The 27992-nt window shown below is 49.2% G+C and overlaps 2 protein-coding genes across 7 annotated transcripts in view; one reads left to right on the forward strand and one right to left on the reverse strand.

Moving 5' to 3' along the window:
• Positions 1-5678, reverse strand: part of LOC130305034 (zinc finger protein 850-like) — a 201202-nt gene extending 195524 nt beyond the window's left edge. Inside the window, exon 1 of the mRNA XM_056551973.1 lies at positions 5429-5678. The gene's annotated coding sequence lies outside the window, so the exon portion shown is untranslated. The remainder of the gene's footprint in view (positions 1-5428) is intronic.
• A 149-nt stretch (positions 5679-5827) lies between these two features.
• On the forward strand, positions 5828-21410 carry LOC130284239 (zinc finger protein OZF-like). Of its 6 annotated transcripts, none has more exons than XM_056534521.1 (4): positions 5855-6194; positions 13616-13818; positions 16912-17032; positions 18826-21409. In XM_056534521.1, exons 3-4 carry the CDS (start codon positions 16951-16953, stop codon positions 20379-20381), a joined length of 1638 nt encoding a protein of 545 aa, XP_056390496.1. In that variant the 5' UTR covers positions 5855-6194; positions 13616-13818; positions 16912-16950; the 3' UTR covers positions 20382-21409. The 6 variants fall into 6 exon arrangements, with proteins under 6 accessions (XP_056390720.1, XP_056390496.1, XP_056390571.1 ...); XM_056534440.1 differs by having other exon boundaries at positions 6192-6249; XM_056534745.1 differs by lacking the exons at positions 5855-6194; positions 13616-13818 and adding an exon at positions 5828-5845 and having other exon boundaries at positions 18826-21410.
• Positions 21411-27992: the final 6582 nt, after the last annotated feature.

Below are 27992 nucleotides of genomic sequence, written 5' to 3' on the forward strand. Positions count from 1 at the left end.
TCTCTCTGTTTTAGGCTACACCCAGCTGTCTAGACTGGTCACCTGACCTTCATGAGAGCACCTAGTCTGGGCCTATGTAACCTGGCAGTCTGCTCTCATATTCACCATCCACCACGAGAAGGTGGCCTCATTTCGGATGGGATCCTAACACTCATTTCACTCACCTCTGCTGGGCATATGGCCTCTGACTGGGTGACATGCTGGATCTGCTATCAATTTAGAAAACCTCCTGTGAAACAGGGAGGGGTGCACGGCTACTGAGGGTGCCACTCCCCCTAAATTACACAGCAAAAAGAAAAATAGCCAGCACAACTACCTAATACACAGGTGCACGCTGCAGAAGCATGTACCCGTGTATTAGGTAGTTGTGCTGGATATTTTTCGTGTTTTTGCTGTGTAATGAGGAAAAAACAAAAGTGCAAAAACTGAAAAACCCTGAGTCTCCAAGGGGATATACAACCTCCATATATTGTGGGGCCATATACTGTATATATACAACCTCCATATATTGTGGGGCCATATACTGTATATACAACCTCCATATATTGTGGGGCCATATACTGTATATACAACCTCCATATACTGTATATACAACCTCCATATATTGTGGGGCCATATACCGTATATACAACCTCCATATACTGTATATACAACCTCTATATATTGTGGGGCCATATACTGTGTGTGTATATATATATATATATATATATATATATATACAACCTCCATATATTGTGGGGCCATATACTGTATATATACAACCTCCATATATTGTGGGGCCATATACTGTATATATACAACCTCCATATATTGTGGGACCATATACTGTATATATAACCTCCATATATTGTGGGGCCATATACTGTATATACAACCTCTATATATTGTGGGACCATATACTATATATATGCAACCTCCATATATTGTGGGGCCATATACTGTATATATACAACCTCCATATATTGTGGGGCCATATACTGTATATATACAACCTCCATATATTGTGGGGCCATATACTGTATATACAACCTCTATATATTGTGGGACCATATACTATATATATGCAACCTCCATATATTGTGGGGCCATATACTGTATATATACAACCTCCATATATTGTGGGGCCATATACTGTATATACAACCTCCATATATTGTGGGGCCATATACTGTATATATACAACCTCCATATATTGTGGGCCCATATACTGTATATATACAACCTCCATATATTGTGGGCCCATATACTGTATATATACAACCTCCATATATTGTGGGGCCATATACTGTATATATACAACCTCCATATATTGAGGGGCCATATACTGTATATACAACCTCCATATATTGTGGGGCCATATACTGTATATATACAACCTCCATATACTGTGGGGCCATATACTGTATATACAACCTCCATATATTGTGGGGCCATATACTGTATATATACAACCTCCATATATTGTGGGGCCATATACTGTATATATACAACCTCCATATATTGTGGGGCCATATACTGTATATACAACCTCCATATATTGTGGGGCCATATACTGTATATACAACCTCCATATATTGTGGGGCCATATACTGTATATACAACCTCCATATATTGTGGGGCCATATACTGTATATATACAACCTCCATATATTGTGGGGCCATATACTGTATATATACAACCTCCCTATATTGTGGGGCCATATACTGTATATACACAACCTCCATATATTGTGGGGCCATATACTGTATATATACAACCTCCATATATTGTGGGGCCATATACTGTATATATACAACCTCCATATATTGTGGGGCCATATACTGTATATATACAACCTCCATATATTGTGGGGCCATATACTGTATATATATAACCTCCATATATTGTGGGGCCATATACTGTATATACAGTCAAGTCCATAAATATTGGGACCGACAGAATTCTAACATTTTTGGCTCTATAAAACCACCACAATGGATTTGAAATGAAACAAACAAGATGTGCTTTAACTGCATATTGTCAGCTTTAATTTGATGGTAACAGGAATTTAATTTGATGGTATTTACATCCAAATCAGGTGAATGGTGTAGGAATTACAACAGTTTGTATATGTGCTTCCCACTTAAATGGGCGCTGTCAGATACAAAACCTTTTGATATGTTGTAAAGGATGTATAACCAATAGGTTTTGTAATTGTTTTCATTAGAAAATTTTCAGTATTTCAGACTGAAAAATCCAGTCAAACAACTGCCCCCCCCCCCTCCCTGCCTGCTTGGACACATACTAGTCCTGCTGTGTCCATGGACACACTTCCTTGATTGACAGCTGTGAGCGCAGGGCTCCTCCCACTGTCAGCTTGTGTCCCGCTACTGTCAGTGAGGACAAGCTGGGAGTTGTAGTTTTGCTAATGGTAGGGGAGATGTGAGCAGACAGCATACTGAGAAGAATTCAGACTAGTGAGCAAAATTAAAAGTGTAATAAAATAAATAAAGGTGCTAGACAGATAAAAATGATGTACATGGGCAGGATTAGGTACTGAGTGATATATATATAAAAAAAGTTTTTTCTTGGATCTGATTGGATCTGACGGGACCAAAAGTAATGGGACAGAATAATAATAATTGGGGCTTCACACTCATGCTCGTGATTACAACGGTACATACCTACCTGTTGTATAGGACACTTAGCAAAGTGGTCAGATTTGTGCCCAATAACTGTGCTGGAGGGCACGCCTTTAGTGGGCAAAAAGCCAATCTGGTAGGGAAATAATAGATGTTATAATCATGAACCAATACCCCTACTCTACCCAAAACTTAAGATTTGACTCTAACTTAAGTGTAGTGACTGCAGACTGACTGGCCTAGAAAACGATGCCGAGAAACCGAAGAGCTGTGGTAGTCATGCCCACTCTGACCTATAAAACGGGCTGGCACTTAAGCAGGGTCAGGCTGGCATACTAGCTTATATCTGCCTATTTAGCAAACTTTGCCTAAGACATCAGGGCAAGACTGAAAACAATATAAACCTGTCAGGCCTAATGAAGCTCGCCATGTCTCTGCTATTAAGTAGCAAAATAGAACTGTTAGCTAGATGAGACGCAACCACCACTACCCGACTGACCTTTGGCGGTAACAGCCTTGTGGCGCCATATTGCCTGTAGATCAAACAACATCCAAAACACCTTACCTGAAGACTGAGCCATACCCCAAAGTGCCCAGTTCCTGACTCCAAACTGGTCTCGGGACTGGCGTCCCGTTGCGAGTGACCCATCCCTTCATTGCCATCATGTCTGTAGACGTGACAAGTCTTTGCATACCCAACGTACCTGCAGACACTACAGCCCCATGCATGAGCCATCGTGCCCTCAGGCTGGACCGGTCTTGCATACCATTGTGCCTATTATTGTGCCGACGTGGCAGGCACTACTGGTGAATGTCATCCGTGTGACAGATGATAGCTGAGGAGACATGTCATGTAAGAATAATGGCCCCTTGTTATATTCAAAAAGGTAGTGGCCAAAAAACAACAAGCGCTATTATATTTTGGTGCGGATGGATCTGTATCATACAAGGAGACATTTTCATTGAATGCTCAAATCTGCACGGACTGTATAATAGCCCCAACACCCCCCCCCCCATCCCAATTGGGCATGAGCGTGGCTGTGGTATGGCCCATGACTGTGGTATGGCCCGCGGCTGTGGTATGGCCCGTGGCGGTGGTATGGCCCGTGGCTGTGGTATGGCCCGTGGCGGTGGTATTGCCCGTGGCGGTGGTATTTTGTATCATTACATAATATCGCTTGTTGTCACCCTCACGACCTTGGTTTCTCCTTTAGAAGGGAGAATAATCTCCATGTCCGGATCTCCATGAGGGACAATTATCACGGGATTTAGAGGGTTTTCTTTTTTGCTTACAAAAGTCGCTCGTGCGCCTAAGTAATTTTTTGTGCGACTTTTGTGGGTAAGAATAAAGAACCAATCAGCCTTTACCAAAGCAATTCTCAGTTTTCACTTTGCTGTGGTCGGGAATTTATCAAGTGCGAAAGTCGCACGGAAGCAAAAAAAAAAAAAAAAAGTCGCAAAACCCCTTTAAAAAGTCGCAAGATTTTGAAAGGATTTTTAAGTCACACAAAAAGTCACCGGTTGTTTTGCTCCTTGGGTAGACGATGTGTACAAGCTTGTCACCCGCCCGCACATCTCCCGCCCGCGCAGCATGACTACATCTCCCAGCATGCCCTTACTGTAAGGAGTTGTAGTTGTGCTGCACAGGCGGGAGATGTACGGGCTACATTGATGAGCAGCGTTTTTTTGTTTGTTTGTTTTTTATTAAAGTTAATAAAATGGTTAATGAGAGTTTGTGGGGGAGTGGGATCGGGAATAAAAATGTATATAGTTGGCAAGATTGGCTCCTGTTATAATGCCAATCCACAGTGTGGTCCAGGCTGGATACAGTTGGGTATTATGGAGGGGCCCTTATTTTTTATCCCTCAGGTCAGTGGCCCAATGGTGTTTAACCCCTTGAAATCACCAGTTATTCAAAATGTAGAAAATGTATATAGTTGGCTCCTGTTTTAATGCCAATCCCCAGTGTGGTCCAGGCTGGATACAGTTGGGTATTATGGAGGGGCCCTTACTCTTTATATTCCATCTTTAATTCAGTGGCCCAATGGCGTTTAACCCCTTAAATTCCTCAGTTACTTATTCAAAATGTAGAAAATGTATATAGTTGGCACCTAATTTCTTCCCACAGTGTGGGCCAGGCTGGGTACAGTTGCGTATTATGGAGGGGCCCTTACTCTTTTCATTTCCACTCAATTCAGTGGCCCAATGGTGTTTAACCCCTTATTCAAAATGTAGAAAATGTATATAGTTGGCTCCTGTTTTCTTCCCAATCCCCAGTGTGGTCCAGGCTGGATACCGTTGGGTATTATGGAGGGGCTCTTACTCTTTATTTTTTAACACTTAGGTCAGTGGCCCAACAGTGTTTAACCCCTTAAATTCATCAGTTACTTGTTAAAAACACATTTTTTCATCCATTTTTTACTATATTTTTTTTTTCAGCAAAAACACAAACAATCCGGATTTATTTCTTCTGAATCTGATTGTTCCCAAATAATATTTAACATTTATGTATAAAAACAGATTTACTGCAGAGGAATAAGAGGAGGAGGAAAGGTTTATTATCATTATAAGAAACCAACTTCAACCTCGTCCACACCCTGTAGGGCGCAATGTCACCTCCTATATAGATTCAACCTAAACACAGAACTACCGGCCAATCATATCAGTCATTACAGGACACATAACACGAAGAGCAGCAATATGGGACCAGATATAGGACAGAGGATACACACAATATAGTGATAATAATAAGCGCCATAAGATAAGGACATCACATCAGTGCAATACGGTAATACATAAACAATACCACACAGGAAAGGGCCATGACGTCATAATCACGTGACAAGTATGTGTGCTGGCGGAGCTCAGCAGGATAGGAGAGGTTGTAGTGAAGGACCTGTGAGGATGGTCATGTGACAGGAAAAGGCGGAGCTCAGCAGGATAAGAGAGGTTGTAGTGAAGGACCTGTGAGGATGGTCATGTGACAGGAAGAGGACGTTGCTCAGCAGGATAGGAGAGGTTGTAGTGAAGGACCTGTGAGGATAGTCATGTGACAGGAAAAGGCGGAGCTCAGCAGGATAGGAGAGGTTGTAGTGAAGGACCTGTGAGGATGGTCATGTGACAGGAAGAGGACGTTGCTCAGCAGGATAGGAGAGGTTGTAGTGAAGGACCTGTGAGGATGGTCATGTGACAGGAAAAGGCGGAGCTCAGCAGGATAGGAGAGGTTGTTGTGAAGGACCTGTAAGGATGGTCATGTGACAGGGAAGAGGCGGAGCTCAGCAGGATAGGAGAGGTGGTGGTGAAGGACCTGTGAGGATGGTCATGTGATAGGAAGAGAACGAAGCTCAGGATAGAAGAGGTTGTAGTGAAGGACCTGTGAGGGTGGTCATGTGACAAGAAGAGGCGGAGCTCAGCAGGATAGGAGAGGTGGTAGTGAATGACCTGTGAGGATGGTCATGTGATAGGAAGAGAACGAAGCTCAGGATAGAAGAGGTTGTAGTGAAGGACCTGTGAGGGTGGTCATGTGACAAGAAGAGGCGGAGCTCAGCAGTTGAATCGAAACACAGACCGAGGTGAGGTCACGTGCAGGAGTTTTGTTACAGTTTGTCATTAACCTGTTGTGGTCGGGTGTGTAGGGGCTGTATTATTATATACTATAAAATATATAAACCAAGAGCTTAATGGAGGTGGAGGATAGTCAGCAGCAGCAGGAGGGAGGAGGAGGATAGTCAGCATGAGGGAGAGAGGAGGAGGATAGTCAGCATGAGGGAGAGAGGAGGAGGATAGTCAGCATGAGGGAGGAGGAGGAGGATAGTCAGCATGAGGGAGGAGGAGAAGGAGGATAGTCAGCATGAGGGGGGAGGAGAAGGAGGATAGTCAGCATGAGGGAGGAGGAGAAGGATAGTCAGCATGAGGGGGGAGGAGAAGGATAGTCAGCATGAGGGGGGAGGAGAAGGAGGATAGTCAGCATGAGGGAGAGAGGAGGAGGATAGTCAGCATGAGGGGGGAGGAGAAGGAGGATAGTCAGCATGAGGGAGAGAGGAGGAGGATAGTCAGCATGAGGGAGAGAGGAGGAGGATAGTCAGCATGAGGGAGAGAGGAGGAGGATAGTCAGCATGAGGGGGGAGGAGAAGGAGGATAGTCAGCATGAGGGAGAGAGGAGGAGGATAGTCAGCATGAGGGAGGAGGAGAAGGATAGTCAGCATGAGGGGGGAGGAGAAGGATAGTCAGCATGAGGGGGGAGGAGAAGGATAGTCAGCATGAGGGGGGAGGAGAAGGAGGATAGTCAGCATGAGGGAGAGAGGAGGAGGATAGTCAGCATGAGGGGGGAGGAGAAGGAGGATAGTCAGCATGAGGGAGGAGGAGAAGGATAGTCAGCATGAGGGGGGAGGAGAAGGAGGATAGTCAGCATGAGGGAGAGAGGAGGAGGATAGTCAGCATGAGGGAGAGAGGAGGAGGATAGTCAGCATGAGGGAGGAGGAGAAGGATAGTCAGCATGAGGGGGGAGGAGAAGGAGGATAGTCAGCATGAGGGAGGAGGAGGAGGATAGTCAGCATGAGGGGGGGAGGAGGATAGTCAGCATGAGGGGGGAGGAGAAGGAGGATAGTCAGCATGAGGGAGGAGGAGAAGGATAGTCAGCATGAGGGGGGAGGAGAAGGAGGATAGTCAGCATGAGGGAGGAGGAGAAGGATAGTCAGCATGAGGGGGGAGGAGAAGGAGGATAGTCAGCATGAGGGAGGAGGAGGAGGATAGTCAGCATGAGGGAGGAGGAGGAGGATAGTCAGCATGAGGGAGGAGGAGGAGGATAGTCAGCATGAGGGAGGAGGAGGAGGATAGTCAGCATGAGGGAGGAGGAGGAGGATAGTCAGCATGAGGGAGGAGGAGGAGGATAGTCAGCATGAGGGAGGAGGAGGAGGATAGTCAGCATGAGGGGGGGGGAGGAGGATAGTCAGCATGCGGGGGGAGGAGGATAGTCAGCATGAGGGAGGAGGAGGATGAGGATAGTCAGCATGAGGGAGGAGGAGGAGGAGGAGGATAGTCAGCATGAGGGAGGAGGAGGAGGATAGTCAGCATGAGGGAGGAGGAGGAGGATAGTCAGCATGAGGGAGGAGGAGGAGGATAGTCAGCATGAGGGGGGAGGAGGAGGATAGTCAGCATGAGGGAGGAGGAGGATAGTCAGCATGAGGGGGGAGGAGGAGGATAGTCAGCATGAGGGGGGAGGAGGAGGATAGTCAGCATGAGGGAGGAGGAGGAGGATAGTCAGCATGAGGGAGGAGGAGGAGGATAGTCAGCATGAGGGAGGAGGAGGAGGATAGTCAGCATGAGGGAGGAGGAGGAGGATAGTCAGCATGAGGGAGGGGGAGGAGGATAGTCAGCATGAGGGAGGAGGAGGAGGATAGTCAGCATGAGGGAGGAGGAGGAGGATAGTCAGCATGAGGGAGGAGGAGGAGGATAGTCAGCATGAGGGGGAGGAGGAGGATAGTCAGCATGAGGGAGGAGGAGGAGGATAGTCAGCATGAGGGAGGAGGAGGAGGATAGTCAGCATGAGGGGGAGAAGGAGGATAGTCAGCATGAGGGAGAGAGGAGGAGGATAGTCAGCATGAGGGAGAGAGGAGGAGGATAGTCAGCATGAGGGAGAGAGGAGGAGGATAGTCAGCATGAGGGAGAGAGGAGGAGGATAGTCAGCATGAGGGAGGAGGAGGAGGATAGTCAGCATGAGGGAGGAGGAGGATAGTCAGCATGAGGGAGAGAGGAGGAGGATAGTCAGCATGAGGGAGAGAGGAGGAGGATAGTCAGCATGAGGGAGGAGGAGGAGGATAGTCAGCATGAGGGAGGAGGAGGAGGATAGTCAGCATGAGGGAGGAGGAGGAGGATAGTCAGCATGAGGGAGGAGGAGGAGGAGGATAGTCAGCATGAGGGAGGAGGAGGAGGAGGATAGTCAGCATGAGGGAGGAGGAGGAGGAGGATAGTCAGCATGAGGGAGGAGGAGGAGGAGGATAGTCAGCATGAGGGAGGAGGAGGAGCATAGTCAGCATGAGGGAGGAGGAGGAGGATAGTCAGCATGAGGGAGAGAGGAGGAGGATAGTCAGCATGAGGGAGAGAGGAGGAGGATAGTCAGCATGAGGGAGAGAGGAGGATAGTCAGCATGAGGGAGAGAGGAGGATAGTCAGCATGAGGGAGAGAGGAGGATAGTCAGCATGAGGGAGAGAGGAGGAGGATAGTCAGCATGAGGGAGAGAGGAGGAGGATAGTCAGCATGAGGGAGGAGGAGAAGGATAGTCAGCATGAGGGGGGAGGAGAAGGAGGATAGTCAGCATGAGAGAGGAGGAGAAGGATAGTCAGCATGAGGGGGGAGGAGAAGGAGGATAGTCAGCATGAGGGGGGAGGAGGAGGAGGATAGTCAGCATGAGGGAGGAGGAGGATAGTCAGCATGAGGGAGGAGGAGGAGGATAGTCAGCATGAGGGGGAGGAGGAGGATAGTCAGCATGAGGGGGGGGAGGAGGATAGTCAGCATGAGGGGGGAGGAGGATAGTCAGCATGAGGGAGGAGGAGGATGAGGATAGTCAGCATGAGGGAGGAGGAGGAGGATAGTCAGCATGAGGGAGGAGGAGGATGAGGATAGTCAGCATGAGGGAGGAGGAGGAGGAGGATAGTCAGCATGAGGGAGGAGGAGGAGGATAGTCAGCATGAGGGAGGAGGAGGAGGATAGTCAGCATGAGGGAGGAGGAGGAGGATAGTCAGCATGAGGGGGGAGGAGGAGGATAGTCAGCATGAGGGGAGGAGGAGGATAGTCAGCATGAGGGGGGAGGAGGATAGTCAGCATGAGGGAGGAGGAGGATGAGGATAGTCAGCATGAGGGAGGAGGAGGAGGAGGATAGTCAGCATGAGGGAGGAGGAGGAGGATAGTCAGCATGAGGGAGGAGGAGGAGGATAGTCAGCATGAGGGAGGAGGAGGAGGAGGATAGTCAGCATGAGGGAGAGAGGAGGAGGATAGTCAGCATGAGGGAGGAGGAGGAGGAGCATAGTCAGCATGAGGGAGGAGGACGAGGATAGTCAGCATGAGGGAGAGAGGAGGAGGATAGTCAGCATGAGGGAGAGAGGAGGATAGTCAGCATGAGGGAGAGAGGAGGAGGATAGTCAGCATGAGGGAGAGAGGAGGAGGATAGTCAGCATGAGGGAGGAGGAGGAGGAGCATAGTCAGCATGAGGGAGGAGGACGAGGATAGTCAGCATGAGGGAGAGAGGAGGAGGATAGTCAGCATGAGGGAGAGAGGAGGATAGTCAGCATGAGGGAGAGAGGAGGATAGTCAGCATGAGGGAGAGAGGAGGATAGTCAGCATGAGGGGGGAGGAGAAGGATAGTCAGCATGAGGGAGAGAGGAGGAGGATAGTCAGCATGAGGGAGAGAGGAGGAGGATAGTCAGCATGAGGGAGAGAGGAGGAGGATAGTCAGCATGAGGGAGAGAGGAGGAGGATAGTCAGCATGAGGGAGAGAGGAGGAGGATAGTCAGCATGAGGGAGAGAGGAGGAGGATAGTCAGCATGAGGGAGAGGAGGAGGATAGTCAGCATGAGGGAGAGGAGGAGGATAGTCAGCATGAGGGGGGAGGAGGAGGATAGTCAGCATGAGGGGGGAGGAGGAGGATAGTCAGCATGAGGGAGGAGGAGGAGGATAGTCAGCATGAGGGAGGAGGATAGTCAGCATGAGGGAGGAGGAGGAGGAGGATAGTCAGCATGAGGGAGGAGGAGGATAGTCAGCATGAGGGAGGAGGAGGATAGTCAGCATGAGGGGGAGGAGGAGGAGGATAGTCAGCATGAGGGAGAGAGGAGGAGGATAGTCAGCATGAGGGAGAGAGGAGGAGGATAGTCAGCATGAGGGAGAGAGGAGGAGGATAGTCAGCATGAGGGAGAGAGGAGGAGGATAGTCAGCATGAGGGAGAGAGGAGGAGGATAGTCAGCATGAGGGAGGAGGAGGAGGAGCATAGTCAGCATGAGGGAGAGAGGAGGAGGATAGTCAGCATGAGGGAGAGAGGAGGATAGTCAGCATGAGGGAGAGAGGAGGATAGTCAGCATGAGGGAGAGAGGAGGATAGTCAGCATGAGGGAGAGAGGAGGAGGATAGTCAGCATGAGGGAGAGAGGAGGAGGATAGTCGGCATGAGGGAGAGAGGAGGAGGATAGTCGGCATGAGGGGGGAGGAGGAGGAGGATAGTCGGCATGAGGGGGGAGGAGGAGGAGGATAGTCGGCATGAGGGGGGAGGAGGAGGAGGATAGTCGGCATGAGGGGGGAGGAGGAGGAGGATAGTCGGCATGAGGGGGGAGGAGGAGGAGGAGGATAGTCGGCATGAGGGGGGAGGAGGAGGAGGAGGATAGTCGGCATGAGGGGGGAGGAGGAGGAGGAGGAGGATAGTCGGCATGAGAGGGGAGGAGGAGGAGGAGGATAGTCGGCATGAGGGAGAGAGGAGGAGGATAGTCAGCATGAGGGAGAGAGGAGGAGGATAGTCAGCATGAGGGAGGAGGAGGAGGAGCATAGTCAGCATGAGGGAGAGAGGAGGAGGATAGTCAGCATGAGGGAGAGAGGAGGATAGTCAGCATGAGGGAGAGAGGAGGATAGTCAGCATGAGGGAGAGAGGAGGATAGTCAGCATGAGGGAGAGAGGAGGAGGATAGTCGGCATGAGGGAGAGAGGAGGAGGATAGTCGGCATGAGGGAGAGAGGAGGAGGATAGTCGGCATGAGGGGGGAGGAGGAGGAGGATAGTCGGCATGAGGGGGGAGGAGGAGGAGGATAGTCGGCATGAGGGGGGAGGAGGAGGAGGATAGTCGGCATGAGGGGGGAGGAGGAGGAGGATAGTCGGCATGAGGGGGGAGGAGGAGGAGGAGGATAGTCGGCATGAGGGGGGAGGAGGAGGAGGAGGATAGTCGGCATGAGGGGGGAGGAGGAGGAGGAGGAGGATAGTCGGCATGAGGGGGGAGGAGGAGGAGGAGGATAGTCAGCATGAGGGGGGAGGAGGAGGATAGTCAGCATGAGGGGGGAGGAGGAGGATAGTCAGCATGAGGGGGGAGGAGGAGGAGGAGGATAGTCAGCATGAGGGGGGAGGAGGAGGAGGAGGATAGTCAGCATGAGGGGGGAGGAGGAGGAGGAGGATAGTCAGCATGAGGGGGGAGGAGGAGGAGGAGGATAGTCAGCATGAGAGGGGGGAGGAGGAGGATAGTCAGCATGAGGGGGGGAGGAGGAGGATAGTCAGCATGAGGGGGGGAGGAGGATAGTCAGCATGAGGGGGGGAGGAGGATAGTCAGCATGAGGGGGGGAGGAGGATAGTCAGCATGAGGGGGGGAGGAGGATAGTCAGCATGAGGGGGGGAGGAGGAGGATAGTCAGCATGAGGGGGGGAGGAGGAGGATAGTCAGCATGAGGGGGGGAGGAGGAGGATAGTCAGCATGAGGGGGGGAGGAGGATAGTCAGCATGAGGGGGGGGAGGAGGATAGTCAGCATGAGGGGGGGGAGGAGGATAGTCAGCATGAGGGGGGGGGAGGAGGATAGTCAGCATGAGGGGGGGGATAGTCAGCATGAGGGGGGGGGGATAGTCAGCATGAGGGGGGGGGGATAGTCAGCATGAGGGGGGGGGATAGTCAGCATGAGGGGGGGGGATAGTCAGCATGAGGGGGGGGGGATAGTCAGCATGAGGGGGGGGATAGTCAGCATGAGAGGGGGGGATAGTCAGCATGAGAGGGGGGATAGTCAGCATGAGAGGGGGGATAGTCAGCATGAGGAGGGGGGATAGTCAGCATGAGGGGGGGGATAGTCAGCATGAGGGGGGGGGGATAGTCAGCATGAGGGGGGGGGGATAGTCAGCATGAGGGGGGGGGGATAGTCAGCATGAGGGGGGGGGATAGTCAGCATGAGGGGGGGGGATAGTCAGCATGAGGGGGGGGGATAGTCAGCATGAGGGGGGGGGATAGTCAGCATGAGGGGGGGGGATAGTCAGCGTGAGGGGGGGGATAGTCAGCATGGGGGGGGGGATAGTCAGCATGAGGGGGGAGGGGGATAGTCAGCATGAGGGGGGGGGATAGTCAGCATGAGGGGGGAGGGGGATAGTCAGCATGATGGGGGGGGGAGGAGGATAGTCAGCATGATGGGGGGGGGAGGAGGATAGTCAGCATGATGGGGGGGGGGAGGAGGATAGTCAGCATGAGGGGGGGGGATAGTCAGCATGAGGGGGGGGGATAGTCAGCATGAGGGGGGGGGATAGTCAGCATGAGGGGGGGGGATAGTCAGCATGAGGGGGGGGGATAGTCAGCATGAGGGGGGGGGGATAGTCAGCATGAGGGGGGGGGGATAGTCAGCATGAGGGGGGGGGGATAGTCAGCATGAGGGGGGGGGGGATAGTCAGCATGAGGGGGGGGGGATAGTCAGCATGAGGGGGGGGAGGAGGATAGTCAGCATGAGGGGGGGGAGGAGGATAGTCAGCATGAGGGGGGGGAGGAGGATAGTCAGCATGAGGGGGGGAGGAGGATAGTCAGCATGAGGGGGGAGGAGGAGGATAGTCAGCATGATGGGGGGGGAGGAGGATAGTCAGCATGATGGGGGGGGGAGGAGGATAGTCAGCATGAGGGAGGAGGAGGAGGATAGTCAGCATGAGGGGGAGAGGAGGAGGGGGATAGTCAGCATGATGGGGGGGGGATAGTCAGCATGATGGGGGGGGGAGGAGGATAGTCAGCATGATGGGGGGGAGGAGGATAGTCAGCATGAGGGGGGAGGAGGAGAAGGATAGTCAGCATGAGAGGGGGGGGGAGGAGGATAGTCAGCATGAGGGGGGGAGGAGTAGAAGGATAGTCAGCATGAGGGGGGAGGAGGAGGATAGTCGGCATGAGGGGGGAGGAGGAGGATAGTCAGGGAGGGGTCAGGGATCAGTCAGTATAGGGGTCATTACTATTGCTCTGTGCTCACACGTTGTATTCGCGGTTCTGCATTTGCACAATTCTAAGGTCGTGTTCACACAGGAGGATTAGACCATTGAAGTCCATGAAATCTGCTGCAGATTTATCACTGAGGAAACTTCTCTGATCCGTCCGTGTGAACGAGGCCTTACTGCAATCTAATAGGAGAAACAGCAGAGACCAGAGGGGGCGCCATCTACAGCCCTGGAGGAGGGGGGTTGTTACAGTGTGTCACCCCAGTAGTAAGGAGATTACATGAGGAGGAGGTTTGTTACAGTGTGTCACCCCAGTAGTAAGGAGATTACATGAGGAGGAGGGGGTTTGTTACAGTGTGTCACCCCAGTAGTAAGGAGATTACATGAGGAGGTTTGTTACAGTGTGTCACCCCAGTAGTAAGGAGATTACATGAGGAGGAGGTTTGTTACTATGTGTCACCCCCAGTAGTAAGGAGATTACATGAGGAGGAGGTTTGTTACAGTGTGTCACCTCAGTAGTAAGGAGATTTGTCACAGTATGTTGCTCTGGGTGACTGAGTGGTTGGGTTTCATTTGTTTTTTACATGTGTCGGCCCCAGACATAAACCCCCTCATCTACCAAACATTTTTTTCTGAGACATTATACAGTAATGGAGGGGTCTGGTGATGATTAGAGAGGTGACACTGCTGGGACATTATACAGTAATGGAGGGGTCTGGTGATGATTAGAGAGGTGACACTGCTGGGACATTATACAGTAATGGAGGGGTCTGGTGATGATTAGAGAGGTGACACTGCTGGGACATTATACAGTAATGGAGGGGTCTGGTGATGACTGGAGAGGTGACACTGCTGGGATGTTATAAAGTAATGGAGGGGTCTGGTGATGACTGGAGAGGTGACCCTGCTGGGACATTATACAGTAATGGAGGGGTCTGGTGATGGCTGGAGAGGTGACACTGCTGAGACATTATACAGTAATGGAGGGGTCTGGTGATGATGGGAGAGGTGACCCTGCTGGGACATTATACAGTAATGGAGGGGTCTGGTGATGACTGGAGAGGTGACACTGCTGGGACATTATACAGTAATGGAGGGGTCTGGTGATGATTAGAGAGGTGACACTGCTGGGACATTATACAGTAATGGAGGGGTCTGGTGGTGACTGGAGAGGTGACACTGCTGGGACATTATACAGTAATGGAGGGGTCTGGTGATGACTGGAGAGGTGACACTGCTGGGACATTATACAGTAATGGAGGGGTCTGGTGATGACTGGAGAGGTGACACTGCTGGGACATTATACAGTAATGGAGGGGTCTGGTGATGATTAGAGAGGTGACACTGCTGGGATATTATATAGTAATGGAGGGGTCTGGTGATGACTGCAGAGGTGACACTGCTGGGACATTATACAGTAATGGAGGGGTCTGGTGATGATTAGAGAGGTGACACTGCTGGGACATTATACAGTAATGGAGGGGTCTGGTGATGATTAGAGAGGTGACACTGCTGGGACATTATACAGTAATGGAGGGGTCTGGTGATGATTAGAGAGGTAACACTGCTGGGACATTCTACAGTAATGGAGGGGTCTGGTGATGACTGGAGAGGTGACACTGCTGGGACATTATACAGTAATGGAGGGGTCTGGTGATGACTGGAGAGGTGACACTGCTGGGACATTATACAGTAATGGAGGGGTCTGGTGATGACTGGAGAGGTGACACTACTGGGACATTATACTGTAATGGAGGGGTCTGGTGATGATTAGAGAGGTGACACTGCTGGGACATTATACTGTAATGGAGGGGTCTGGTGATGACTGGAGAGGTGACACTGCTGGGACATTATACTGTAATGGAGGGGTCTGGTGATGATTAGAGAGGTGACACTGCTGGGACATTATACAGTAATGGAGGGGTCTGGTGATGATTAGAGAGGTGACACTGCTGGGACATTATACAGTAATGGAGGGGTCTGGTGATGATTAGAGAGGTGACACTGCTGGGACATTATACAGTAATGGAGGGGTCTGGTGATGACTGGAGAGGTGACACTGCTGGGATGTTATAAAGTAATGGAGGGGTCTGGTGATGACTGGAGAGGTGACCCTGCTGGGACATTATACAGTAATGGAGGGGTCTGGTGATGGCTGGAGAGGTGACACTGCTGAGACATTATACAGTAATGGAGGGGTCTGGTGATGATGGGAGAGGTGACCCTGCTGGGACATTATACAGTAATGGAGGGGTCTGGTGATGACTGGAGAGGTGACACTGCTGGGACATTATACAGTAATGGAGGGGTCTGGTGATGATTAGAGAGGTGACACTGCTGGGACATTATACAGTAATGGAGGGGTCTGGTGGTGACTGGAGAGGTGACACTGCTGGGACATTATACAGTAATGGAGGGGTCTGGTGATGACTGGAGAGGTGACACTGCTGGGACATTATACAGTAATGGAGGGGTCTGGTGATGATTAGAGAGGTGACACTGCTGGGATATTATATAGTAATGGAGGGGTCTGGTGATGACTGCAGAGGTGACACTGCTGGGACATTATACAGTAATGGAGGGGTCTGGTGATGATTAGAGAGGTGACACTGCTGGGACATTATACAGTAATGGAGGGGTCTGGTGATGATTAGAGAGGTGACACTGCTGGGACATTATACAGTAATGGAGGGGTCTGGTGATGATTAGAGAGGTAACACTGCTGGGACATTCTACAGTAATGGAGGGGTCTGGTGATGACTGGAGAGGTGACACTGCTGGGACATTATACAGTAATGGAGGGGTCTGGTGATGACTGGAGAGGTGACACTGCTGGGACATTATACAGTAATGGAGGGGTCTGGTGATGACTGGAGAGGTGACACTACTGGGACATTATACTGTAATGGAGGGGTCTGGTGATGATTAGAGAGGTGACACTGCTGGGACATTATACTGTAATGGAGGGGTCTGGTGATGACTGGAGAGGTGACACTGCTGGGACATTATACTGTAATGGAGGGGTCTGGTGATGACTGGAGAGGTGACCCTGCTGGGACATTATACTGTAATGGAGGGGTCTGGTGATGACTGGAGAGGTGACACTGCTGGGACATTATACTGTAATGGAGGGGTCTGGTGATGATTAGAGAGGTGACACTGCTGGGACATTATACTGTAATGGAGGGGTCTGGTGATGACTGGAGAGGTGACACTGCTGGGACATTATACTGTAATGGAGGGGTCTGGTGATGACTGGAGAGGTGACCCTGCTGGGACATTATACAGTAATGGAGGGGTCTGGTGATGATTAGAGAGGTGACACTGCTGGGACATTATACTGTAATGGAGGGGTCTGGTGATGACGGTATCATTGTGTGTCAGGTTCCTATAAGGTGTCAGGATGTGGCGGTCTATTTCTCCATGGAGGAGTGGGAGTATGTAGAAGGACACAAGGATCTGTACCAGGACATTATGGAGGATCACCGGCCCCTCACATCACAAGGTAAGAATATATGGAGGTTGTATATATACAGTATATGGCCCCACAATATATGGAGGTTGTGTATATATACAGTATATGGCCCCACAATATATGGAGGTTGTATATACTGTATATGGCCCCACAATATATGGAGGTTGTGTATATACAGTATATGGCCCCACAATATATGGAGGTTGTATATATACTGTATATGGCCCCACAATATATGGAGATTGTATATATACAGTATATGGACCCACAATATATGGAGGTTGTATATATACAGTATATGACCCCACAATATATGAAGGTTGTATATATACAGTATATGGCCCCACAATATATGAAGGTTGTATATATACAGTATATGACCCCACAATATATAGAGATTGTATATATATAGTATATGGCCCCACAATATATGGAGGTTGTGTGTGTGTGTGTGTGTATGTATATATATATATATATATATATATATATATATATATATATATATATATATACACAGTATATGGCCCCACAATATATGGAGGCTGTATATACAGTATATGGCCCCACAATATATGAAGGGTGTATATATACAGTATATGGCCCCACAATATATGGAGGGTGTATATATACAGTATATGGCCCCACAATATATGGAGGGTGTATATATACAGTATATGGCCCCACAATATATGGAGGGTGTATATATATACAGTATATGGCCCCACAATATATGGAGGGTGTATATATATACAGTATATGGCCCCACAATATATGGAGGGTATATATATACAGTATATGGCCCCACAATATATGGAGGTTGTGTATATATACAGTATATGGCCCCACAATATATGGAGGTTGTATATATACAGTATATGGCCCCACAATATATGGAGGTTGTATATATACTGTATATGGCCCCACAATATATGGAGGTTGTATATATATACAGTATATGGCCCCACAATATATGGAGGTTGTATATACAGTATATGGCCCCACAATATATGGAGGTTGTGTATATATACAGTATATGGCCTCACAATATATGGAGTTTGTATATATACAGTATATGGCCCCACAATATATGGAGGTTGTATATAGAGGCGGAGCATAGTCAGGAAAGTGCAACCAAACCCAACGCTGGTGTCCACCTAACATGTCCCAACCCACAACTCACCGCTCCTCAGCACAGATGGGCTACAACAGCAGACAACCAGCTCCCTGCTCATTGTGTCTAAGGGGAACAGAAAGGGGAGACCCCAGGGGGCAAAAGAGCCCAAAATGGTCTCACTGAGCAGAAACATCACCTGATCAGATGGGTCCAGATCTCTGGGGCCCCGTGCTGATGGGGAGGGGGGTATAATTGGGTACAAGCAGCATGAATGGATGAGCCCTTCCTGTCAGGTGTGAACAGTCCTGTAGTGTAGGGGGTGTAATGGTTGGGGGAGGGGAGACATCTAAATTACATCGAACTCTAGTTCTCAGTTCTGGATATAGAAGTTGGGCTAGTGATAAGAATTCGGGGCCAATGTTACCTCCTCCCTGTACAATGACCTCTGCACAGGTCACAGAGCATGCCCAGAAAAGGAGTCACTAGGGTCCCCTCCAGTCTATTGTTTCCTATGATCATGGCGGGGGGAAACAAGTCAGTGCCCGGAGTGACCCCAAAAAAGAAGGAAACTATAAAGGGAGATCATCTCCTCTCCTCTGTATTCTCTTCTGGGGTCAGGTGACCATCAAAAACTGCATCAAAACTTCATGTGTGTTTCCAACCTAATAATATTTTATACATTTCCCATAATCCATTTTTATCCCAACAGAAAATCCCAGTAAGAATTCTGAGGGAAACTTCATGTTATCCCTGAATGATAAAGGAGAAGATGGAGATATGATGGAGCGCTCCTCAGGAGAAGACCTCCTTACCCCTAATGTCCATCCAGATCTATCCTATAATAATCCACCTGATCATGAGGAACCTTCTCCTGGCCAACCACACATTGTTACCACAAGGACAGATCAGGATCATGGGAAAGGTTTATATTGTGAGGAATGTGGAAGAGAATTTAAAAGTAAAACAGCTCTTGTTTCACACAGAAAAAGTCACACAAAAAAGAAGCAGTATGTGTGTTCAAAATGTGGGAAATCCTGTAAAAGTCCATCTGAGCTTGTTAAACATGAGAGAATTCACACAGGAGAGAAGCCATATTCATGTTCAAAATGTGGGAAAAGTTTTGCACAAAAATCAACTCTTGTTATACATGAGAGAATTCACACAGGAGAGAAGTTATATTCATGTTCAGAATGTGGAAAATGTTTTCTAAACAAAGCAAATCTTTCAAGACATGAGAGAATTCACACGGGAGAGAAGACATATTCATGTTCAGAATGTGGGAAATGTTTAAGTAGTAAATCAGCACTTGGTATACATGAGAGAATTCACACAGGAGAGAAACCATATTCATGTTCAGAATGTGGGAAATGTTATACAACCAAAGCACATCTTTCAGTACATGAGAGAGTTCACACAGGAGAGAAGCCGTATTCTTGTTCAGAATGTGGTAAATGTTTTATACAAAAATCACAACTTTCTAGACACGAGAAAATTCACACAGGAGAGAAGCCATATTCATGTTCAGAATGTGGCAAATGTTTTCTAAGTAAATCAGAGCTTGGTATACATGAGAAAACTCACACAGGAGAGAAACCATATTCATGTTCAGAATGTGGCAAATGTTGTATAAGTAAATCAGAGCTTGGTATACATGAGAGAACTCACACAGGTGAGAAGCCATATTCATGTTCAGAATGTGGGAAATGTTTTATAAGTAAATCAAACCTCTCTAAACACAAGAGAAGTCACACTGGAGAGAAGCCCTATTCATGTTCAGAATGTTGGAAATGTTTTACAAACAAAGCACATCTTTCAATACATGAAAGAGTTCACACAGGAGAGAAGCCATATTCATGTTCAGAATGTGGTAAATGTTTTAGAAGTAAATCAGAGCTTGGTATGCATGAGAGAACTCACACAGAAGAGAAGCCATATTCATGCTCAGAATGTGGGAAATGTTTTATACAAAAATCAAAACTTTGTAGACACGAGAAAAGTCACACAGGAGAGAAGCCATATTCATGTTCAGAATGTGGTAAATGTTTTAGAAGTAAATCAGAGCTTGGTATACATGAGAGAATTCACACAGGAGAGAGGCCATATTCATGTTCAGAATGTGGGAAATGTTATATAAGTAAATCAAACCTCTCTAAACACGAGAGAACTCACACTGGAGATAAGCCATATTTATGTTCAGAATGTGGCAAATTTTTTATATATAAATTACAACTTTCTGAACATGTGAGAAGTCACACTGGAGACTGATAGATAAAATAATAAATGATAAAAATATAATATGGAGAATGGAAATCTGAGATCTTAGGTAACAGTAAAATGTGATGTTTCTAAGTTTTGTTGTGAGAATTAACCCTTGAATAAACTTCATAATGAAACCTAAGCAGAAGCTAAAGCCAACATCATCTCTTGGTGATCAGCACCTGGGGTCATGTGACCTTTGTAGGTAAATAACGGTAATGAGAAGTAATATGTAATGCTATTGTGTATCATTTAGTAGTGACTTGTAGCTCTACACTACAGTATGATTGGATGATTTCTATGGATGATAATGATTGGTGATTACTATGTATTACCTCGGCCTCATTTCCATTAGAAATATTACTGATTGTATCTCATGTGTCACTTCTGTCCTATCAGGATCAGGACACTTCTGTGTTGTCACCAATAACCCTTAGGCCAGGGTCACACACAGGATTTTGGTCATATTGTGTTAGAATTCTTCTTATAATGGGATTAGTCATGTGATGCGGTGTTATTAGTGTGTATGGGGTGTGATGTCTTCTCTGATTTACAGAACTGTACAGCGACTGACGTGGTCTGATACAATTCTGTAAATGGAGGAGCAGACTGATCAGTATGGACCTGTGTATAGGGAAGAGACACTGGAGTGAAGTGGGGGGTAACCAATCCCGTCCATCAGTCAGAATAGCGCTCTTGTAGGTGACTGGGAGAACTGGTTCATGTGGTCAGGAGTGAGATAGGTCCCATATGGTGAATGTATGCAGCATGTCCTGGGACTTCTAGTCTTTGTTGCTCTTTTTATCTGATGTCCTCCGCACAGCTCACATACGCCCCCGCTCCTTTATGGCTGAGGCCGGGGTTACACTCAGGTTACACACTAGGGCCACATATCCCAGATGTCTATAAATTACCTCCACATGGATGTAATTCTGGGGAAACACCTATAAATGACCCGTTCTCTTTATTCTGTAGGTCCGTACGATTACCATACACCATATATTTCGGTTTTCTTTTATTTCACTACTTTATAAACAATTAGCGGAGTTCCTGGTGCTGCCCGTTTTTTTCTACCTTATCTGTGTGGGGGAATGAAAACAAGAAAGAAGGAAGATTTGTGTCCTCATATCCCGACCCCAAATCCCCTCCTCATATTCCAACCTCATATCCTGTCCTCATATTTTGCCCTTATTTCTCCACCTGATATCCTGTCCTCATATCACATCCCCATATCCCGTCCTTATATCCTTTCCCCATATCCTGACCTTATATGACATCCCCATATTCTGTCCTTATATCACATCCCCATATCCTGACCTTATATCACATCCCCATATCCTGTCCTTATATCCTGTCCTTATATCCCGTCCTTATATCCTGTCCAGATATCCCGTCCTCCTTTCTAATCCTCATATCCTGTCCTCTGGTCAGGCTGAGTTATGGTAAAGGTATTGTAAGCTGAAAATAAAAGGGGTGTGGCTTAAAGGGGTGTGTGTGTCTTTGCACGATTGGGCATGGAATTCGTGGAGGGTGTGGCTTGCCAGCCGGACTGACGCATTCACCAGGAGATGCAGAGCGAAGCTTGTGGAGTAAGGCACAAGAAGTCCTATATATTTGCATGGGACTTGAAACAAAAACCCCGACCCTTGCAAGCTACAGCCACAGCATCATCCGAGATCGCCGCTTCCAGCCCTCCCATCCAGGCACAGTAACAACTTGAATTGCCTTCAGCGGGAGCCGTCTGAGCCAATCGATCCATTCTACTACAGGAACGGTAACACAGTATTTAACTTGATACAAACTGATATATAAAAGGACACTTATTCATTTCAAATATCTTTGCTATATCCCCATATTGCGAGGATATATACAGATTTGAGTCATATCTTGCCCATATAGAGCAACCCTATATGCCAGTCATTTTAAATCAATTATTTTAAAATTGTTTATATTTTAAGATTGTCTGCATGTATATATACATCTTATATCTCTAATATAGTTTAATTTAAAAAAAGTGATTTTAAAACAGTTTAAAATCACTTTTAAATTCGGCCAATAGGGGTCGCCCTCCTAGTGGCCGAATGCATTCAGCAGTGACGTCACTAATGAATTCCGACTCGTTGAAGCCTGGCAACGAGTCAAAATTCAATCACTGCGGTGCTCGCTTCTGCCTGTCAATCAGACAGGCGGGAGCGAGCGCTTTGAAGGAAGAGGACGCGCGCAGGCTCGGGGACAAGGTAAAGTATTATGTTCACTGTATTATGTACACATGTATTATGTATACTGTTCACCTATACAGTATGCCTCCAGTTTCCCCACTACAACTCCCAGCATGCCCTGGGAGTTGTAGTGGGGAAACAGCTGGAGGGACACTGAATAGGGGAACTGAGGGGGAGTGGGTTGAGCGGGGCCCGGGGGGGGGGGGGGGGGTTGTGGGCTGCGCGGTGGGGAGGGGGTACTCTGGGTGAACTAAGTGGGAGTGAGTTGAGCGGGGGGGGGACGCGTTGTGGGGTGCGCGGCGTGGAGTGGTATGTGCTCCAGTGTTCACCTATACAGGGTGCCTCCAGTTGTTTCCCCACTACAACTCCCAGCATGACCTGACAGCCAATAGATGTCAGGGCAAGCTGGGAGTTGCAGTGGGAAAACAGCTGGAGGCACCCTGTATAGGTGAACTACGGGCGGAAGTGTCGGCCCCAGCAGGCATCAGTGACGTGGTGCCTGCTGGGGAAGTCTGCCTGGCTGTGAGCACACTACCAGGCAGACAAAAAAGCATTTTTAATATGTAAAAAAAAAATTAAAGGCAGGGAGGGGGTTAGGGATAGATGGGTAATAGGCAGGGACAGAAAAAAATGTGATGGTGGGAGCTACCCTTTAAAGCCCACCCGCCGCTGATCAGTCCCGTAGTACTGATCAGCATTTTTTTTTTTGTGGTGCCGGCGCTTTTTTTTCTCATTTTCTAGCGTTTTTTTGCACCCATAGGCGGTCCGTGTCACCAGTAGCAGGCGTGTACTGTGTGGCCGGAGCATACCTGTGTGTGTGTGTGCGGTGTGCCTCATTGCGGTCAGTGATTTATCACTGATCAGCGCTTTTTTTTTTTTTTTTGTGGTAAAGGCACTTTTTTCAGGTAACGCGTTCTTTTTTTTGCACCCATAGGCGGTCTGTGCCACCAGTAGCAGGTGTGTACTGTGTGGACGGACCATACCTGTGTGTGCAGCCTGTCCCACCTCGGTCAGTGATTTATCACTGATCAGCATTTTTTTTTTTGGGTTCAGGTGGGTGCATTTTTTCGGGGGCCGGACCCCCCACTGACTTCTGCGCCCCCTGCCGCCACAAGCGCTAATCAGTGCGCACACCACTGATTAGATAAACACTTTTTGGGGGGCGCAGGGCTTTTTTGCGCTAGAAGTCCCCTTTTTTTAAATATTTTTTTCTGTTAGGGCGGGTTAGGTTAGGGAGGGAGTCTTGCACCACACACAGCACATACACATAATTTCCCCCCACATACACACACCCTTATCCCCATTAGAGTAGGGAAATGGCCCACAGAGCATTTTTGGCAGAGGAGGCATATGCCATAATTGCCTCCGACTCAGAAAGCGTCCCCGAGGACGATGAAGACCCCACCTTCCTTATTTCATTGTCCTCCTTATCATCTAGTTCTGATGATGAGCCACCAAGGCGGCGCCACAAACCTCCTCATCACTTGACACTGTGCCCCATGCTAGTATGAGTCCCCCTGGCGCTCATACTAGTGAAGCCCCCCTGGCGCTCATACTAGTGAAGCCCCCCTGCCAAGGTCACTGGTACATCGTACCGGAGAACTTGACTGGGCTGAGCCAGCGGACCACGAGCCTGTGATTCCTGAGTTTGTTGGGACTCAGGAATCAAGATTAACATCGCCGGGTTCACTGAAAAGGACTTTTTCGGTCATTTTTTCAGTGACGACTTTGTTAATTTGATGGTTACACAGACGAATCTGTACGCCCAACAGTTCATCGCCGCTAACCCGGGCTCACTTTCAGCTAGACCCAGCGGCTGGACTCCAGTCTATGCAGCCGAAATGAGGACCTTTTGGGGCCTTGCGCTGCATATGGGTCTAGTTAAAAAACCCAGTGTCAGGCAATATTGGAGTGGGGACGTCTTTTACCAGACACCCCTCTACAATATGGCCATGGCACGCTCCCGGTTCAAGGCCATTCGGAGATGTTTGCATTATGCTGATAATGCGGCATGTCCCCCCCGAATTGATCCCGCGTATGACCGCCTGTATAAAATTAGGCTGGTCATCAATCACTTCGGGGCCAGATTTTGGGAGGCCTATGTCCCGGGGTGGGAGGTCTCTATTGATGAGTCTCTCATCAGCTTTAAGGGGAGACTCAGCTTCCGGCAATACATCCCTACCAAGCGAGCGCGGTATGGCGTGAAGATGTATAAACTTTGTGAGAGTACCTCCGGGTACACTTGCAAGTTTATGGTGTATGAGGGACGAGATTCCCGTTTTGAACCCCCAGAATGTCCCCCCCCCCCCCCCCCCCCCACTGTTAGTGGGAAAATCGTTTGGGGCCTTTTGCACCCATTGCTAGATAAAGGTTACCACCTTTACGTGGACAACTTTTATACTAGTATCCCTCTCTTCACATCCCTCGCCGCCAGATCCACGGTCGCTTGTGGGACAGTCTGGAAGAATCAAAGAGGCCTTCCGCCCCATCCCCTACATGCTCCTATCCCCCGGGGTGAGTCCCGTGCCTTTTCCCATGAGAACCTGTTGTTGGTCCGGTATAAGGACGAGAGGGATGTCCTTATGCTCACCACAATTCATGGGAATGGCAGCACCCCTGTCCCTGTGCGAGGTACCGTGGGACCGGTCCTCAAGCCCGATTGTATTCTGGACTACAATCGGTATATGGGAGGAGTTGATCTTTCTGATCAAGTCCTCAAACCATATAACGCCATGCGGAAAACACGTGTATGGTATAAAAAGGTTGCGGTCTGGGGGCGTGGCTTGCCGCGAACAGAGATGGCCGCCTGAGCTGTGAGCTCCGCAAACCCTGAGGCCATTCATTTGCTTAATTCGCACTCCCAGCCTGTGCTCTCATGCCGAGGGGCACCCGCCGGCGCCGGAAGACCCCGCCATCCTGCACGGACCCTCAACGGCTCCCTGGGGCCATTACTAGATACCTGCGCCAGGTCTCTGCCTCAGCCCCGGCCTCTCCTCCGGCATCACCAGGCCTCGAGCGCGCGCTCCGCTCCCGCTCAGTCGGCCCTGCGGTGGTGCGCTCTGCTGCTAGATCGGTCCTGCCCGGCTACCCTCCTGACTCTACGGGGACCCCTGCACCATCACCCTTGCTGCCGCTGACTGCTCCGGACCTTGGTGTGCTGCCTGGAGGGACAGTCTGCCCGCCATCTTCCTCTCCCCCTGTGGTGGGGGTGTCTGCGGGGGACCTGGGCTCCATTCCTGTGGACTGCTGCACTGTGGAGGTAGGTGCCTCTCCGGCCCTGTTTCACCCCATACCTCCATCTGGGACTGCCTCTCCTCCTCTGGACCCCCTCATAACAGCCTCGGCCCTGCTAGGCCCGGATCCCAGGGACTCAGAGCGTTCGCCTGGAGCTGTGCTGTTTAAAGGGCCATCACCTCAGTTCCTCCCCCATACCCAGACACAGGGCTTGACACCTACAGTCCCCTTGGCCTCCTTTTCGGCTCCTCTCGTGCCTGGGCCCTCTGCTGGAGTTCCAGGTTCTGATAACCTTGTAGCCGAAGTTACTGGGACTGATCCCCCTGAGGCCCTTATCCCTTGCACGTCTCCTAAACCGCAGAGGACTATGTCTGCCTCCAGGAGCTCGGCTGGGCGCCCTGGGGCACCCACCCCTCGGAACACACTCACACAGCCTCAGGAGGCTCCTTCTTTGTCTGTAGCACCCGGTGGCTGGGGGGATGGCCTGGATTCTGAATTGGAGTGTTCGGGGGTCCCTGCTCCTATCCCGGCTACCCCTGACCTCTCTCTATTGCTTTCTCAATTGCCGACAAAGGGGGACTTCAAGGTTCTCATTGCTGAAGTCAGAGAGGCCTGCAGGGCCGAAATAGCAGATATGCGCCAAGATCTCCAACATGTCTCAGGCCGAGTGGACGACTTGGAGGAAGCTCATGACTCTACTAGGTCCTACATTGCTAACCTGCATGAAACCGTCTCTGCTCAATCTGCGTTTCTGGGTGACCTGCATTCACATGTGGAAGACCTTGACAATAGGGGTAGGAGAAATAATATTAGGGTCCGTGGATTGCCTGAGGCTACCCGGGACGAAGATCTTCATGCTACTCTGGAAGCTATCTTCAACATGATCCTGGGTGAACCCTCGTCCCACAAGATTGCACTGGATCGAGCCCACCGGGCCCTCCGCCCTCGCCCTACCTCTGGCCCTCCAAGGGATGTGATTTGTTGTGTCAATGACTTTCAACTGAAAGAGAGAATTATGGCTAAATCACGCACCCGTCGGGACTTTGATTTTGATGGGGCACCTATCCAGCTGTTCCAGGATCTTTCCTGGATTACCCTACGTAAGCGCAAGATGTTGCAACCTCTCCTGTCATCTCTACGCTCGGCACAGATTCCCTACAGATGGTCCTTCCCGTTTGCTCTCCAAGCCCGTCGGGACGGACGCTCTGCAGTTCTACGTTCACATGCTGACATCCCGGAGTTCTGTGCAGCCTTTGATCTCCAAATCCCGAAGCTTCCTGACTGGGCTCTACAACCCCTTCCCCCTCCGCCTCCTCCTATATGGCAGCCAGTTAGAGGGAAACGACGTGGAGGTGGTGGGGGCCGACCTGCTCAATCCACATCTGGATCACGTCATGATCCTACCTGAAGGATATACTGGAACTAAGTTCTGGGCCCACACGCCCTGTGACTATTTGTTTGGTTCTCACTTCACCTGGCGGGGTGCTGTGTTCTTTTACTAGCAATTTACTATAGTCGTCTTTTACTGCTGCCTCTAAAATAACGGGTGCCCTTCTGGCTCCCTTTGTACAGTAGGGATTTGGCATGGCCTTTGGGTGGAAGGGGTTTCTATTCTTTGGTGTGTCCTCCCTCTGATGCGTACTTCCACTTCCCCCAATGAGGCCATGACAAATATAGTAACACTGTTGTCTATTCTTCTTGCATTATTGATATGTTTTACTAAGGTCTCCTCTCTGGCTATAATGCCAGTGGTTTGTTTACCGTTTTGTATCCCTGTTTGTCTTTCCCTTTTGTCCCCCCCCTTTTGTGTCCTGCTCTTCCCCTCTTTTTCTGAGTCTCCTCCTGTTCTTTGTCTCTGCTCTTCTTTTAGGTCCAGTACTGAACGATGGTGGTCTTTGGACTCGGGCTGGCCCGCTGATGCGTTTTCCACTTCTCTGAGTGAGTACTTACCATGGCACCTTCCTTACACCACACCTACCCCTCATGGCTAAGTGCGTTTCCCTGAACGTGAAAGGCCTTAACTCCCTCTCTAAAAGGCGACTCCTACAACGGGAGCTGGTGGCTCTCAAGGCGGATATAGTCTATGTTCAGGAGACGCACTTTGACAAGACGGGCTCCTTCCACTTCCTACAACACCTTTACCCTCAGGTATACTTGGCCTCCTCGG

This window comes from Hyla sarda, chromosome 1 (genome assembly GCF_029499605.1).
Source record: "Hyla sarda isolate aHylSar1 chromosome 1, aHylSar1.hap1, whole genome shotgun sequence".
Taxonomy (NCBI): Eukaryota; Metazoa; Chordata; class Amphibia; order Anura; family Hylidae; genus Hyla; species Hyla sarda.

What these genes read in the sequence shown, in the direction of transcription:
- LOC130284239 (XM_056534745.1), top strand. Translation starts at nt 16,951, where the DNA reads ATGGAGGAGTGGGAGTATGTAGAAGGACACAAGGATCTGTACCAGGAC. An exon ending in CCGGCCCCTCACATCACAAG is followed by an intron (nt 17,033 to 18,825) that starts GTAAGAATATAT and finishes TTATCCCAACAG; the next exon opens with AAAATCCCAGTAAGAATTCT.